The 16,908-nt window shown below is 46.0% G+C and overlaps 1 protein-coding gene across 1 annotated transcript in view; it reads left to right on the top strand.

Annotated features, from left to right (window-relative positions):
- The window catches only part of EXD1 (exonuclease 3'-5' domain containing 1), a gene marked incomplete at its 5' end in the record, with an annotated part of 442,032 nt that extends 425,786 nt beyond the window's left edge, over positions 1-16,246 (top strand). The window contains one exon of the mRNA XM_082242816.1: positions 16,029-16,246. Coding sequence (XP_082098942.1) covers positions 16,029-16,163 — 135 coding nt within the window. The 3' untranslated portion in view covers positions 16,164-16,246. The remainder of the gene's footprint in view (positions 1-16,028) is intronic.
- Positions 16,247-16,908: the final 662 nt, after the last annotated feature.

Here is a 16,908-nt window from a genome sequence, read left to right as displayed (position 1 = left end):
CGGTCTCCGATGCTCAGCCAGGGGAAGTCATTCTTCCAATATACTGGACGATTGTCACCACGGATGCCAGTCTATCCGGGTGGGGAGGAACTCTCGGTCAATTATCTGCTCAGGGGCTTTGGTCCCTGGAAGAGTCCAGGTTACCGATAAATGTATTGGAACTAAGAGCGATCAGACTTTGTCTGATTCATTGGATCGAGCAGCCCGGTGCGGATCCAGTTGGACAATGCCACAGCAGTGGCTTATGTCAATCATTAAGGGGGCACCAGGAGTGTCCTGGCGGCCATAGAAGTGGCCAGCATTCTTCGTTGGGCGGAACGATTGTTCCAGCTCTCTCTGCGGTATTCATTCCGGGGGTGAATTGGCAGGTAGATTATCTCAGCCGTCAGATTCTGGATCAAGGGGAATGATCTCTTCATTCAGAGGTATTCCACCAACTGTGCCTCCGTTGGGGCACCTCGAATGGGATCTGTTGGCATCTCGGCTCAACAGGAAAGTGCGGAGGTTTGTGGCTCGCTCCCGCGATCCTCTAGCAGACGCCGCAGACATGCTGATCGCCCCGTTGGGGCAGTATCAGCTACTGTATGCCTTCCCTCCTCTCAAGTTGCTGCCGAAGCTTCTTCGCAGGATAGAGGTGGAGGGAATCCCAGTTATCCTGGTAGCTCAGGACTGGCCTAGTCGGGCCTGGTGCGCCGACCTGGTCAGGCTGGTCGCAGACATTCCTTGGCGACTTCCTCTTAGGGAGGATCTGCTGTCGCAGGGACCGATCTTCCATCCTGCTTTACGATTGCTGGCTTTAACGGCCTGGCTATTGAAACCCAGGTGCTGAAGGACAAGGGATTGTCAGCTTCAGTTATCCTACTCTAGTTAAAGCAAGAAAAGCGACTTCCAGAAAGATTTATCATCGCACATGGAAGTCTTATATTGTGTGGTGTGAATCCCTTGGGTTCCCTCCACGTTGTTATTCGGTGGGCCGAATATTGGCCTTTCTGCAACAGGGGGTTGAGCAGAAGCTGGCCTTGAGTGCTATCAAGGGTCAGGTTTCAGCATTAGCAATCTTCTTTCAGAAGCTTTTGGCTACTCATTCCTTGGTGCGGAATTTCATCCAGGGGGTGCGACACCTGGCTCCGCCAGTGCGCGCGCCTTTACCGTCCTGGGATCTTAATCTGGTGTTGTCGGTTCTTCAGAAACCTCCCTTTTAAAATATCAGGGAGATTCCCTTGCTTACTTTTTCCCAGAAGGTGGCCTTCTTGGTGGCTATCACTTCTGCACGCAGGGTGTCAGAACTGGCCACATTATCCTGTTGTTGTTCCCCATATCTGGTGGTTCATAGGGATAAGGTTGTTCTTCGTCCGAATCCATCCTTCCTTCCTAAGGTGGTTTCAAAGTTTCATTTGAATAAGGACATGGTATTGTCTTCCCTGTGTCCTAAGCCCAGTCATCCTCGAGAATTTGCGTTGCATTCCTTGGATGTAGTTCGGGCGATCAGGGTATACTTGAATACTACGGATTCATTTCGTAATACGGAGTCACTGTTTGTGATCACGGATGGCCCTAAGAAGGGGTTGCCTGTTTTCTGCCGCGACCATTTCTAGATGGATCAGACAGACGGTGGTATAGGCTTATTATATTTAAGGGTCGGGATCCCCCGTTCCCTGTTAAGGCGCACTCTACGCGGGCGCTTAGTGTTTCCTGGACCTTCCGCCATCAGGCGTCAGTGGTTCAGGTTTTCAAGGCGACTACTTAGTCGTCGGTTCATACCTTTACAAGATTGTATAAGGTTTATGTGGGCATCGTCAGATGCCTCTTTTGGCCGCAAGGTTCCTGCAGGCCGCTGTTTGAGGAGACTGTGTTGGTCTACCTCGAGGGTTTGTTGGGTAGGTCTCATCTGTTTGCTCGATGAGTCCCTTGATACTTCTGGTTGGCTCCGGTTGGGCCTTCTGGATTTTGATTTCTGTTCCCACCCCTCATTTGTGGCACTGCTTTGGGACGTCCCAATTTGATATTAATCAAGAGGACTACGTCTGTCAATGAGCGACAGAGAAAAATGGATTTTTGTAAGATCTTACCGTAAAATCCTTTTCTCTTAGCTCATTGACAGACGTAGTACCCGCCCCTCTATCATTGAGTTGGGTTGGGTTAAATTCTCTGACACTGCTTTGTGACAGAACTGATTTCCTGCAGCAGACAGGAAGAGGATATACCCTCTGGGACTGCCCCTAAGGTGTGGCCAGAATGTTTTCCTTCTGCCTAGTCCTACTCCTGTAGAGGGCAGCATAACCCAATTTGATATTAATCAAGAGGACTACCTCTGTCAATGAGCTAAGAGAAAAGGATTTTACGGTAAGATCTTACAAAAATCCATTTTTTGCTTCTTCTCCAGATTGGACACAATCTGACTCTGGTGATCAAGATCCACACTCGGTTCATCCAATTCCTGCTGAAGTCTTGTCTTGGTCTTCTCAAGCTTGTCATAAGCAGCTGTTTTTTTCTCATAGTGTTGATTAGCAGCTTCAAGGTCTTTCTGCAGTTTCTTTTTCACCTCTTCAACATTTTCTAATTGTTTCAGGAAGCCATTTTTCTCATCTTCCATTTGTTTGAGTTTTGTGCTAAAGCTCAGCCTTTGACATCTCTCTTCCTGTAAGAGTTCCTGAGTGTCTTGCAGCTGCGATTCCAAGATAGGGAAATCTTTGGCAAATTTTCTAGATTTGCTGTCTGCTTGAGAAAGCTGATTTGTGACATTGTCCAACTCAACCTGCAGTCGGTTTGCCTTCTCTGACAGCTTAGCACACAATCGGTCACCTTCTGATACTTTGACTTGCAATTCCTGAAGCTGTGCCTCTACTTTTTTTCTCTGGTGTTCAGAATCTCCTTTTCCCTGCATAAGAGCCTTCACGTCATTGGCTAGTTTCTGGGACTTGTCCTTCTACTCTTTAAGATGCTGCTTGAGCTTTTTTAATTCTGCTTTGTGTTTTTTCTCCCTCTCATTTTTCTCCTTGGAGCTGAGAGACATGGTAGTTTTCAGAGAGACATTCTGTTCTTGTACATTTTGCAGGTCTATTTTGGTAGCTTCTAAAGACTGAAGACTTTGTGCCAGCTGATTACGCAACTCAAACATATCACCCATATTTTGCTCCTGCAAAGTCTGAACTTCAATTTCCTTTTCCATGAGGATGGTATCTTTCTCCCTTATATTCTCTTGACGTTTTTGCAACTCGACAAAAAGAAGAGCAGTGGATTCTTCCCACTGTAACACCTGAGACCTGAGTAATTCACTCTTTCCTGCTCCATCCTAAGCAACTCCAGGGCTTGTTCCTTCTGCCTAGAGGATTGTTGTAGATTTTGTAAATTTGTCTCCAGAACCTCAATCTTTTCAACATGCAGGACTTCCTTTTCTTCCAGTTGTCTTTTCAAGAAATCCAGCTCAGCCATGCACAAAGACTCGGTTTCCTCCAAACTCTGTTTCTTTACATTTGCTTTTTCTAGTTGGTTAGCTCTAATGCTCTCTTGGTGAGCTGCCATGTTCTCTCGGTGAGCCTGTTGTTGAGCTGCAAAGCTCCGCTGAAAATCCGCATTTGCCTGCTGTTGTTTTGCATTTGCTATAACCATTTGTTTCAGCATCTCCTCCATTTTGGGTTTACTTTCCATCCGAGAACACTGCATCTCCATAACTGGTCCATTTGCACCAGTGTTGCTAGGGATAACAGCCTTACTCCTCAGCAGACTCGGTTCAGGCATGTATGGGGCTCGTTCAGGCGGTAACATCCCCTCCATCCATAAAATTCAGTCTCTCATCTCAGCCATCTTTGCTTCTTTCTGGAGCTTTGACCGCCCCATCTTTAGTCACTCCACAATAATTTTTTTCAAAGTCCAGCAAAAAATTTGAGAGCACTGTCTCTTTAAAGCAAGTAGCTTTTCTCTCTCTCTTGCAGGATCTCCTCTTCTGCACACACAAATTGTGCAGTCTCATGCACCAGACAAAGTTCATAAAACAGATGAACTTATTTCTTTGCAGAGATCTCCACTTTTGCCCAATGCATTCCTCCACCATATGTTAGCTCGGTAGCGAGAGAGGGTGACCCCTTGGGGGGTTCCTTACACAGAGAGATAGCCGAGGAGTAGTTGAAAACAACAGTCTATGGTTTATTCTTGCAATTTTCTTCACACAAGTGCAAGCATCAAAACAGCATAATTCAAAACAAACATAAAATAAAATAAAACCTGGCCACTGTGGGCGTCTACCTTCACACACAGGAACCTACCTAGGGAGTCTGTCCCAACCTACTGCTGGGCAGACACTGCTGATCATACAGCAGACAATCAATAGTCCATTTATTTTCTCTTCACACAGAAAATGTCCATTTGTTTTTCTTCACACAGAAAAAGTCCATGACCTCACCTTGAGAAGTCTTCAGCTGACTGCTCTCCTCAGCGCACATCGCTTTAGGAGGCAGCAATCAGTAATCATCCTCTGGATAACTTATAGAGGCCTTAATTGCCTCATCCTGAATAGCTGAAGTCTTTTCAACGTCCTTACACCTTTCTGGCTACCTCTGCAGCCGACACCCTATAGTAATTGGTGAATTTTCTAAACCAGGTGGAAATGTATCTCCTGTCTGTGACAGCATCCACAGATTTACCTGACTTCCTGTCACAATATATATATATATATATATATATATATATATATATACACACACACACACAATTCATACAGTCATGGGAGGCTGACATTCTGTGATATATTTCACCAAGCACTTGTCCTACTTATAGACTCTCTTTTTTGTCTTTCTTTTTTTGTTCATCTCTGGCAGCTATCCAAGAGAGCCTATTTTGCTGTGAAGTTTTTTGACTATTTTCCCCAATTTATCAAGGTGTTTGATATCTGGGATTTTATTAATCTCTCTCTCTACATATCTGCACTCCAGATGAGGTTTAGCTATCTTTCTTTTGGCCAATTTACTGATTTTAGGATGACCATATATTTTAAGGGAATATTTCAGCTGGTGGGTTTATTTTTTGTGACAAGTCTGCGGTTACCCTGTGCCATTTTTGGTTTCTTTTTCTTCTCTCCTTTTTCTTCTTTTGTTCACGATTTCTGGCACGTCGCACACTAACAGCACTTGGTTACACCTTGGGTCTATCACTCACCGTTCGGTGAGAACAGACATATATGCTTGTATTTAGGATATGTGATAGTTGTTCTTTCCCCTTCCCCCGTCCTTCAATTTTTTGAAGTCCTCCCCCCCTTCGATTTGCTGCAGCCTGACTCCTCACTACACCCCTTCTTCTCCCCCCCGCCTTTTTTTTCCCCTTTGCTGCTGTTATGGAACACTATATTTATTTTGGGATAATATCATTGTCTATTTGACATTTTTGTATATGTTGTATATTGACTTATATTGTTGTCTGTTTTAGAGATCATTATTGTGAGAATCTGTCTGACTTGTACACTATATCTGGATCCTACCCTGAGGAAGCTTTTATAGCGAAATGCGTCGATCCACAAGCGGATTATGTGATGCATTTGATCTTAATAGCTATATTCCCATGACTGTATGAATTGGATATATATATAGTTACATAGTTAGTGAGGTTGAAAAAAGACATCAGTCCATCCAGTTCAACCTATGATGTGTGTGTGTTTTGCTGTTAACTGTACATTGTATACCCCTGTATGTTGTGGTCTTTAAGGTGCCCATCTAATTGTTTTTTTTAAACTATTGATGCTCCCTGCTGATACGACTGTTCGCGAAAGAGAATTCCACATCCTTACTGCTCTGACAGTAAAGAACCCCCTACGTACTTTAAGGTTAAACCGCCTTTCCTCTAGTTTTAGTGAGTGGCCACATGTTTTATTGTATTCTGGAGTGAATCCCATTTTTTATACATCCCAGTATTCTGTTGGCTTTGCTTGCAGCGGCTTGGCATTGCATGCCACTACCAAGCCTGTTGTCTCCCAGTACCCCCAGGTCCTTTTCCATCTTGGATTCACCCAGAGGTTCCCCCCCTAGTGAGTAGCTTGCTTTCTGGTTTCTGGCACCCAAGTGCATTACTTTACATTTTTCAACATTAAATTTAATCTGCCATGTAGTCGCCCACCCCATTATTTTGTTCAGGTCCGATTGTAAGGTTTCCACATCCTGCATAGAAGATATTGGCATGCTTAGTTTAGTATCATCCGCAAATACTGAGATTGTACTAGATATCCCCTCCTCTAGATAATTTATGAATATGATCTGTGTATGTGTGTGTGTAATCTTCAATAAACAGACAATATATTTATTTTATTCCTGGTATTGATTGATATTAAGGCATATTTAAATCCCCATTTAGAATTTTTCTCCACTCTTGTCTCTTCCCTCCCCCCCCCCCCCCATCCCCTATTACTCTACCAACCTGGCTCTACATATTCTTTTCCAAATCTTGTTCAGGGCCGACAGTTGTTTTGCATTAGGCAGATATACTGAAACCAGGGTATAAGTGACATTGTTGATGGTACATTGAAGAATAATGTAGCGGCCGGACGGATCTAGATACAATCCCAACTGGGTGAAGTGTACCAAGTTTCTGATAGCTATAGCTACTCCTCTTTTCTTGGATGGTCCATTAGCTGTGAACACCTGTGGAAACTGTGGGTTGCGGAAGCTAGGAGGTTCATGAGCTGCAAAATGTGTTTCCTGAAAACAAATAACGTCACTCTGTAGTTTAATGGCTTCTTTCCAGGGCATCTGTCCTTTGTATGGACTGTTCAAGCCCCGCACGTTGAGGGAGGAGATTGTAAAGGCCATTACGTAATTTAGTAGTGGTAGGCAGGTGCAGTGAGAAAGGCGAATGCCAAAGTGCAAGGCACTGGAATGTATAGTACCTTTCAGAAGTGATACTGTAGGCGGAAGGTTACAGGTGACGAGTTGGTGTTCAGGCAGAAGTTCTCGCAGATGGAAGGGTTGCCTCAGACCACGGTTCGTGGGGTGCAATACTTGAGCAGGCGTACAGATGAGGTGAGCACCAAAGAAGATAATAAAACAGCAAGAGCAGAGTAGAAAAACACATAAAAACAAAAATAACACAATGTAGTGGCGATTCAACCAGAACCTGTGCGATATATTTATCGCTAATATGATAGGGGTGTTAGTAAGTCAATCTATTAGCATTTCTCCTGGGCCAGAGATAAAAAATTTAGGTGCTCTGAATGGGAGCTCCAAAATCATTTCTCTGTCGCTCATTGACAGACGCAGTCCTCTTTGATTAATATCAAATTGGGTTATACTGCCCTCTACAGGAGTAGGACACTAGGCAGAACAAAACGTTCTGGCCACACCTTAGGGGCAGTCCCAGAGGGTATATCCTCTCTCTCTCTGCTACAGGGTGTCAGTTTTTTTCTGTCTAGTCAGGAGTAAGGACCTAAGTTCCTTGCTGGGATCTTTGGTCCTGGCAAGATTTTTTAGAAACATTTTTTCTTTTTTAGGCAGCTTTTTTTCTCCAGTTGTTCCTGTGAGATCTTCAAGCAATTATGCCGGATCTGGGCGACGGGCTGGATTTTGAGGTCCAGTGGTCACCCCAGCCGGCCTACAAGCGCGTGCAGATTCCAGCTCCGCGCTGGATCGGCCGCGACACATTTCAACAATTTTGCTGGAATTGGGCGACGGGCTGGATGTTAAGATCCAGTGGTCACCCCAGTCAGCTTACGAGCGCGTGCAGGCCCTAGCTCCGCGCTGGGTCGGCCGCGAAATAGTCCCACTGGATGGGGACTGGCCCCGCGAGTTAAACATCTCGCCGGGACGCCGACGACCAGTTGGAAACTGAGTCGCGGCGTCCGTATTGGTCGACAGCCCCCCCCCCCCACCTCGGTGGAGAGGGGTTCTGTTAGGAGTGGGTGCCCGCCGGTTCTGGTATGGTGAGTAGTATGTTCCCCCTCTCCCCTGTCGGGTTTTGGGAATAGACACGGGCCCCTCTGTGGATGGTCGGACCCTCTTGATCCTGGGTCCCCCCTCTATCCTATAACATGTGTCACAGATCTCCCTCTTGAGTGTGATTTGGACCAGGAGGCTTGGTTTGGGAGCTGACTATCGGATAGTCACTGTAAAGAGTGGGCACTGTAAAGGGACCATGACTGAGGTCAGGGGCTGACATTACTATTTAGGATGGCCATGTAAGAGGTTGATATGATCCTACCTTATGCATAAGGTTGCAGTTACCTGGACTACCGCCATCCGCCGCCATCCTCCCGCAGGCCGCACACCTCCCGCAGGCCTCACAGGCCGCCGCCATCCTCGCGCAGGGCCGCCATCTTGGCGTAGCCTCGTGTCTCCTGCATGGGGGCGGCCATTTTGGAGACGCCCAGCTACCTCGAGGAGTAGCAGGGGCAGCGCCGGAAGGCGTGTAAAGGGGCGGAGCCGCCTCCTATACCCGGGAAAACGATCCACAAGACTTCCTCTCTGTAAAGGACAGCGCTGAGAGCAGTTTGGTAGAAGCTTCTGTGCATCAGGTGGTGAGCCCTTGGGGTCTCTCTCTCTCTCTCTCTGTGGGGGTCCGAAGCAGGTAACACTGAGGGGTGCTGTTGCGCTGGGGGATTACAAAAAAAAAAAATTTTTTTTCTTTTGCAATTTTTGTTTGCTGGCAAGTGTCTTGGATTAATCATGGACCCTGCCACACATGTATCCCCACCTGATCCCCTTGAGGTGGCCGCAGGACCCTCCAGTGCCCCACTTATGATTGATGCATTGTCAGCGGTTTTGGAGTCTTTTGTATCCAGAGTGGAGGTGGCCTGTCAGGGACGGGGGGCAAGAAAGCGACCCCCGCCTACCCCTATTTTATCTGACACTTCAGGTACGGATTCTGAGCTTGTCACTGCAGCTGCAGGTCCCTCTTCTGGGGCTGCTGTCTCGGGTACGGTCTCCTCAGACAGTGAGGAGGACGTTACTGCCTCCGCCATAGCACAAGAAGAAGCGTTGGTGGATGCACTAGTTGTGTCTGTCCGGGAAACCTTAAGTCTTGAGGTTACACCGGCAGAGGTAGCTGATACTGAAATTCCTTTTGGTACTAGCAAGCCTACCAAGATGACGAAGGTTTTTCCCTTGCCCAAATGTTTTGGTAATCTAATTAAAGAAGAATGGGGTCGTCCGGAAGGAACCCCTGCTATTTCCAAACGCATTGCTAGGTGCTATCCGTTTGAGGAATCCCTCCTTAAAAAATGGACGGTACCACCATTGGTGGACTCACCGATTTCCAGACTAAATAAAGCCACTGTTATCCCGTTGGAGGACGCTCCGTCCTTTAGGGATCCGGTGGATCGTAAGGTGGAAGCGGAATCCCGCTCCATTTTTTCCCTGATAGGGTCAGCCTTTAGGCCAGTGGTTGCCATTGGTTTAGTTTCACAAACTTTGACAGAATGGACCAAATTGTTACGCCGTGACCTAGAGGGGAGAAGTATCCCCCCGGCAGTATCAGATTTGCTGGAGCAGATGATACAAGGGCTACAGTTCATCTGTGACGCCGCCCTGGACGCCACTCCATTGTTGGGGCGTGCATCGGTTTCAGCAGTAGTCCTCAGACGCGTGTTGTGGTTAAAGTGCTGGCCGGCGGATCAAGGTTCCAAAAAAGCTTTGGCTAATCTCCCCTTTCAAGGGAATCGCCTGTTTGGGGCCACCTTGGATGAGATTATAAAGGATCTCACTGGGGGCAAGAGCACTTTTTTGCCACAGACTGCTAAGGGTAAAGGACCTCGTAACAGACGAGGACCTTCCTTTTCCGCTCATAAAGTTTTTTCGTTCCGCTGGGGCGGGCGATAAGGCGAAGCCCTGCAAAGCCCCTGCAGGGGGTTTCAAAGGGCGCTGGTCGGGTAAACAAAAGTCCGGCTCAGCCAAACCTGAAGATAAGACCAATACAGCCTGAAGGTGCGCCGCCACCCATCTCTGGGGTGGGGGGACGTCTTCACCGGTTTCCAGATCCATGGCTTTCCAGAATCCCGGACAAATGGGTTCGCGAGGTCATACGGTCGGGATACAAGATCGAGTTTCGATCACTTCCACCGGTGCGATTCTTCCCTTCCAATATTCGACTATGCCCGGATCGCTTAAAAGCTTTGCGGGGGGCAGTAATGGACTTGATGCAACAAGGAGTGGTAGTTCCCGTTCCTTGGACAGAACGTTTTCAGGGGTTCTATTCGAACCTGTTCACAATACCCAGGAAAAGAGGGCAAGGTGCGTCCAATTCTGGACTTGAGAGCACTCAAGTGTTTTGTCCGGGTACAAAAATTCAAGATGGAGTCCATCCGAACAGTGGTGGCCTCTCTGCATTAGGGGGATTTCCTGGCGTCCATAGACATCAAGGATGCCTATCTTCATATCCCCATCTTCGCAGGACATCAGCGTTTTCTTCGCTTTTCCCAAAGATCATCCCTGGTTCCCTCCAGGAGACTGAACTATCTGGGCCTAACTTTGGATACATCCTTGGCAAGAAACGATTCGGATGTTGCTGTCCGTCAACTGGCCTTCCCTTCGGACTTGCATGAGGGTCCTGGGACTGATGGTGGCCTCCTTCGAGGCAGTACCGTTTGCCCAGTCTCATACCCGAATTCTCCAAAAGGAGATTTTTCACAAATGGAATCCGAATCCCGATTCCCTGGACAATCGGATCCGGTTGAGCGAGCGGACCAGGGAGTCTCTGGTCTGGTGGCTTCGGTCTCCGATGCTCAGCCAGGGGAAGTCATTTCTTCCAATAGAATCCAGTTTACCGATAAATGTATTGGAACTGAGAGCGATCAGACTTTGACTGATTTACTGGACCGTGCAGCTCCAGGGCAGCCCGGTTCGGATCCAGTCGGACAATGCCACGGCCGTGGCTTATGTCAATCACCAAGGGGGCACCTAGAGTGTCCTGGCGGCCATCGAAGTGGCCAGCAATCTTCGTTGGGTGGAACGGTTTGTTCCGGCTCTCTCCGCGGTATTCATTCTGGGGGTGGAAAATTGGCAGGCAGATTATCTCAGCCTTCAGATTCTGGATCAAGGGGAATGGCTAGCGGACGCAGCAGACGCGCTGGTCGCCCCGTGGGGACAGTATCAGCTACTGTATGCCTTCCCTCCTCTCAAGTTGCTGCCGAAACTTCTTCGCAGGATAGAGGTGGAGGGAATTCCAGTTATCCTGGTAGCTCTGGACTGGCCTCGTCGACCCTGGTACGCCGACTTGGTCAGGTTGGTCGCGGACGCTCCTTGGAGACTTCCTCTCAGGGAGGATTTGCTGTCTCAGGGACCGATCTAACATCCTGCTTTACAATCGCTGGCTTTAACGGCCTGGCTATTGAGACCCAGGTGCTGAAGGACAAGGGATTGTCAACTTCAGTTATTCCTACTCTAATTAAAGCAAGGAAAGCGACTTCCAGAAAAGCCTATCATCGCACATGGAAGTCTTATATTGCGTGGTGTGAATCCCTTGGATTTCCTCCACGTGCCTATTCGGTGACCCGAATCTTGGCTTTTCTGCAACAGGGGGTTGAGCAGAAGCTGGCCTTGAGTACTATCAAGGGTCAGGTTTCAGCGTTAGCAATCTTCTTTCAGAAACCTTTGGCTACTCATTCCTTGGTGCCGAATTTCATCCAGGGGGTGCGGCACCTGGCTCCGCCAGTGCGCGCGCCTTTACCGCCCTGGGATCTTAATTTGGTGTTGTCGGTTCTTCAGAAACCTCCCTTTAAAAATATTAGGGAGATTCCCTTGCTTACCTTATCCCAGAAGGTGGCCTTCTTGGTGGCCATCACTTCTGCACGCAGGGTGTCAGAACTGGCCGCATTATCTTGTCGTTCCCCATATCTGGTGGTTCATAGGGATAAGGTGGTTCTTCGTCCGAATCCATCCTTCCTTCCTAAAGTGGTTTCAGAGTTTCATCTGAATGAAGATATTGTGTTACCTTCCCTGTGTCCTAAGCCCAGTCATCCTCGGGAGTTTGCGTTACATTCCTTGGATGTGGTTCGGGCAATCAGGGTATACTTGAAAACTACGGACTCGTTTCGTAAGACGGATTCACTTTTTGTGATCACGGATGGCCCCAAGAAGGGGTTGCCTGCATCTGCCGCGACTATCTCCAGATGGATCAGACAGACGGTGGTACAGGCTTATTCGATTAAGGGTCGGAATCCTCCGTTCCCTGTTAAGGCGCACTCCACTCGGGCGCTTAGCGCCATCAGGCGTCAGTGGTCCAGGTTTGCAAGGCGGCTACCTGGTCGTCGGTTCATACCTTTACAAAATTTTATAAAGTTGATGTGATGGCATCGTCGGATGCCTCTTTTGGCCGCAAGGTTCTGCAGGCCGCAATTTGAGGAGGCCGTTGGTCTACCTCGAGGGTTTTTTTCTGTTGGGTTTTCAGTTGATTCTCATCCTTTTGTCTGATGAGCCTTTAAGATTTCTAGTCGGCACCGGTTGGGCCTTCTAGATTGGATTTTGATTTCCGTTATCCCACCCCTCATTTGTGGCACTGCTTTGGGACGTCCCAATTTGATATTAATCAAAGAGGACTGCGTCTGTCAATGAGCGACAGAGAAAAATGGATTTTTGTAAGATCTTACCGTAAAATCCTTTTCTCTTAAGCTCATTGACAGACGCAGTACCCACCCCTCTATTTTTGAGTTGGGTTGGGTTAAATTCTCTGACACTGCTTTGTGACATAACTGACATCCTGTAGCAGAGAGAGAGAGGATATACCCTCTGGGACTGCCCCTAAGGTGTGGCCAGAACGTTTTCTTCTGCCTAGTGTCCTACTCCTGTAGAGGGCAGTGTAACCCAATTTGATATTAATCAAAGAGGACTGCGTCTGTCAATGAGCTTAAGAGAAAAGGATTTTACGGTAAGATCTTACAAAAATCCATTTATGTCAGCATCAGAGGAATCCCTGGATGGTGTGGAGGAGTTTTGGGAGCCTCCGTTTCGTTTGTCAGGGGGGTCAAGTAAGCCCCACAGTTTCAGCAGTCGGATCCCTTCTTTTACCGATGTAATAGCGTGAGAATCTCCATCTTTGGTGACGAGAAGTTTAGCCGGGTACAGCCAGCGATAAGTGATTTTATAGTTGTGTAGTGGCTTAGTTATAGTAGCTAGTTGTCTCCGCTGCTGCATGGTGAACGCAGATAAATCCACAAAAAAGGAGAGATTCTGCAGGTTGGGGGGTAAATCTTCACGCCTCCTGGTAATAGACATGAGTTTTTCCTTTATATGATAAAAATGAATACGGAAGATGGTGTCCCTCGGTAGGTGGGAAGGTATATGTTTAGGCCTTGGGAGCCTATTAATACAGTCGAGGACATGGTCCTCCTAAGGGAGCTTCAGGTAGGTCCTCCTTTAGAACATCAGTGAAATATGCCTTTAATTCCTTTGGTTGAACAGATTCAGGGATTCCACGGATTTTAACATTGTTCAGTCGGAACGGTCCTCCAATTCTGCTAGTTTCCGCTGAATCTGCAAAATCTCAGCATCCCTGTCATTATGGGCATCAACCATATCATTAAAAGTGGTGGTAAATTCCCCCATTTTTTCCTGTATATGTGTGACTTTTGCAGCATCCGCAGACACCTCTGATTTAAACTGTTGGGCTAGGGTTATAATGTCTGCATGTTTGGTTGATCTTAGGGAGACCAGCATGTCCTTTAAAACTGTGTCCATGACTGACTGATTTGCAGTAGGGAAGTCAGATATTGAATCTTGCAGCTCCCTAGTGTCATTCAGAGTAGAATCGAAGAGGCTTACCTCCTGGCGTGTCTGCAGAATCTGATCGTCTGGGCTTACTTTTGGCTGGGCTGGAGGAAGAGGAATGCTGCACAGAGCCGCCATTCACTGTATGGATAGCTTGGTGATCCGGGCTGTGAGGTGGCTCAGAGCCGAGCTGCGTGTCTGCAGTGCCGCCGGCGCCATCCTGGACTGCCTGGCGACGGTGCTGGTTGAAGAAATCCAGCAGCTTTCCTGGCTTAACCGGACCTTTCCTCTTTCTTGCTGACATCCCAAGACGAGGAGGCAGTTGTGAGGCAGGGAATGGGCTATATTCCGGTGAAGGCCCGTGGAGAGAGAGTGAGAGCTGTCTGACAATGGGACCATACTCTGCCCCGACTAGGCACGCCCCTATTCTCTTTATATTTAAACTAACATGTCAATGCTAGAGCTAGTATGAAAACACTTATTTAATATTTAAAGCAGAATTAAATCCAAAAGCAAACATTTATTATATTACAGCTTACCAATTTTATAGATGTGATGGTTGTATTCGTTTTTTTTTTTTTTTGGCTTTCTTTTTTCTATTTTCAACTTGTGATCCAGCCAGTAAGTCTGTATTTTTTCAACAGAAAAGCACTCTTGCATTTAAAGGGATGAGACTGACCATTTAACACTGACAGGGGTGCTTAAAATCATCCGATTCCCAAAAGGAAAGAAAACTGTTTCCTATAAAATATTAGCTGGAGTTCAGCTTCAATTTGTTACTGAATTTAAATCTTCTAGTACTTCTAACACTCCCCCTTCCCCCATATTGTAGCCTACAATATGTAGGCTGCTATTGCTTACCCCCTGAAAAGTCTGGTAGCCTGGCCTGGCTGCTTCTGGGTTTAGTACTTTGAGTCACAAACACGGAACAAATATGCAGAATGTAAAAACTGTATTCTTTCTCCACACTTGTTTCAGATCAGTTAGGCCTCATGCACACGGCCTAGAGGCCACAAAGTCCTGTAGCCTAAAATCCCTGGTACTTTCATGCCTAGAAAGCTGCAGATGCTGCATGCAGCCAACTGCACAAGTGAATACTTGTATGTAATCAAACATGTACAAACAAAGATGGCTTGTTTATTATCTTTTACTCGCATGTGTGCATATGACATAATTCCCTAAATGTGCCTGTGCTGCCTTCGCACTGTATATCTTGTACTTGGCACTCAGCAGTGTCTGTCCCTTTAAGACCCTCCATTTTCTTGTAGCCTAGGGGCGGGTCTTCTCCCTACTGCCTTGGGCAAGTCTAAACTTGTCTATGCATTCCAGCCTGAGCCACCATAGGGAACAGACCCTTAGGACTTCTGAAGCTAATCTATTGCAAACCTGATGAACACCAAAAGCCTGTAAGTAAAGGATTTGCTTATTCAGCCTGTGTAGAGGGATACTAGACATTTGTATAGATAATGTGTTCCAGTATGTAGTAAGCACATGTTAGTTAGTCCCTATCTTCTGAATAACTATGTATAATGTATGATTTTGAATAGCCATACTTGTACCTGTCTTTCATGTTTGTTTTACAGTTTTACCACAATATCAATATCACTTTTACTATCATATCCACTCTCATGTCCACCACATATCTACTTATTCATATGTAAAGGCACATGTATGGATTATATCTCAGTAAAGGTTGCATCAGTTAAAGAAACCAGCGCTTCTTTTATTGAGATTTGGTTATTACTTGATGTGAAGCTGTGTACCTCAGGCAACACACAGCCGAGACATTACAGTGCCACTTTCGCAGTTTCAGAAGGAGGGGATATCAATTATAGCATACATACAGTATATTCTCTGTAGAACAATAAATTAAAGAGACGGGGCACAACAACCTAAGTGCAGTAGTACAAAATATAGACTGGTAATGACACCTCAATTGCATTTACAAGAGTAATTGAAGAGCATCAGCTTGTCATAATCCTGGATAGAAGATAGGATCAGCTTGTCTTGGCCATTGGTGAGACTGTGCACAAAAAGAAAGTCCATCCTTGAGCCTGGATGAATGATGGAGTCCTTGCAGCTCAGAGAAGACTGTTTATTCCTGGTTAAAGAATGACGATAGGCATTGCTACACAGTATGTTGCAATTAGCTAGCAACACGTGGTGTCACTCTCTGATGCAGATAGGTCTATCTTTTTAGAGCCATGAGGATGCTGCAGCTCACTGATGTGGTCCAGCAATCAGCGGTGCAAGCCGCATGGTATATTTTCTCTGTATGGGATTACTTTGTTTTATTTTCCTTGTGTATATATTTTATTCTTGTGATTTTAAGAATGACATTTTCATCTTTTGCAGACCTCCTGCTCGGAGCTTCCCAAAGAACTTCAGCGGCTTCCTGCCTTACAGCAAATGAGAAGAGAATCAGCACTGAAAGAATACAATTTTAACAGCCAGGGATTCCTTATGAGATCAGACAAAAAGAAGCCATGATCTCTAGATGAGCCTTGCCTAAATCAGAAATGGTGCTAGGAGATGGCCTTTATTAGGTGCACACTTTCAATCCTTTGTTTTGTAACTCACAGGGCAATATATTGTTACAGTTTACTGGTAGAGTTCCATAAAATTTTGGTCACTTTTTTTTTTTTTTTTTTTTTATAGGGGTCAACATCTTGAGGTGATGCAATGCCTCCATTAACTTTTTAGTGTAATGTAGAACTTCATACATCCCAACATTGTTTTTTAGAACTGTATTTAGTTAAGGATTGGATCACCTATAAATAAATAAATACTAAAAACACAACAGTCAGTCAACTCAACTGAAAGAATACAAACTTAATGGGGTTACTTCCATCCAGAGTTCCTCATAAAACTGTTGAATGAAAGATTACAGCTACTTCCATACTGGAATATCGTGAGCAGTACTACAGTGCACTGGTATTGTGTAACAGTGTCAATAAATTCCTATTAAAAATTATAACTTGACTCACAAATGTACTTGGTATAAGCACTTGTAACATAAAATCTGTACAAGTAGAATCTTTCTTGAACTAATGGGCACGCATGTCCATCTGTCTAACCATTAAAAGGATGTAATCACTGTCTCAAATGGACATAACAGCAAGGAGTTCCTCTTCTTCAGAGCTCTGAAGTGGAGTTAACGGATGGACTCTTTTACATGCATGTACCTCATGTACTTTTTGTGAGTAGATGTAATTTTTTACTCAAAATTTGTTGA

This window comes from Pelophylax lessonae (assembly GCF_965119305.1).
Source record: "Pelophylax lessonae genome assembly, chromosome: 13".
In the NCBI taxonomy this organism is placed as follows: Eukaryota; Metazoa; Chordata; class Amphibia; order Anura; family Ranidae; genus Pelophylax; species Pelophylax lessonae.
The sequence above is the reverse complement of the archived record's forward strand: the minus strand, read 5'-3'. Positions and strand labels throughout refer to the sequence as shown.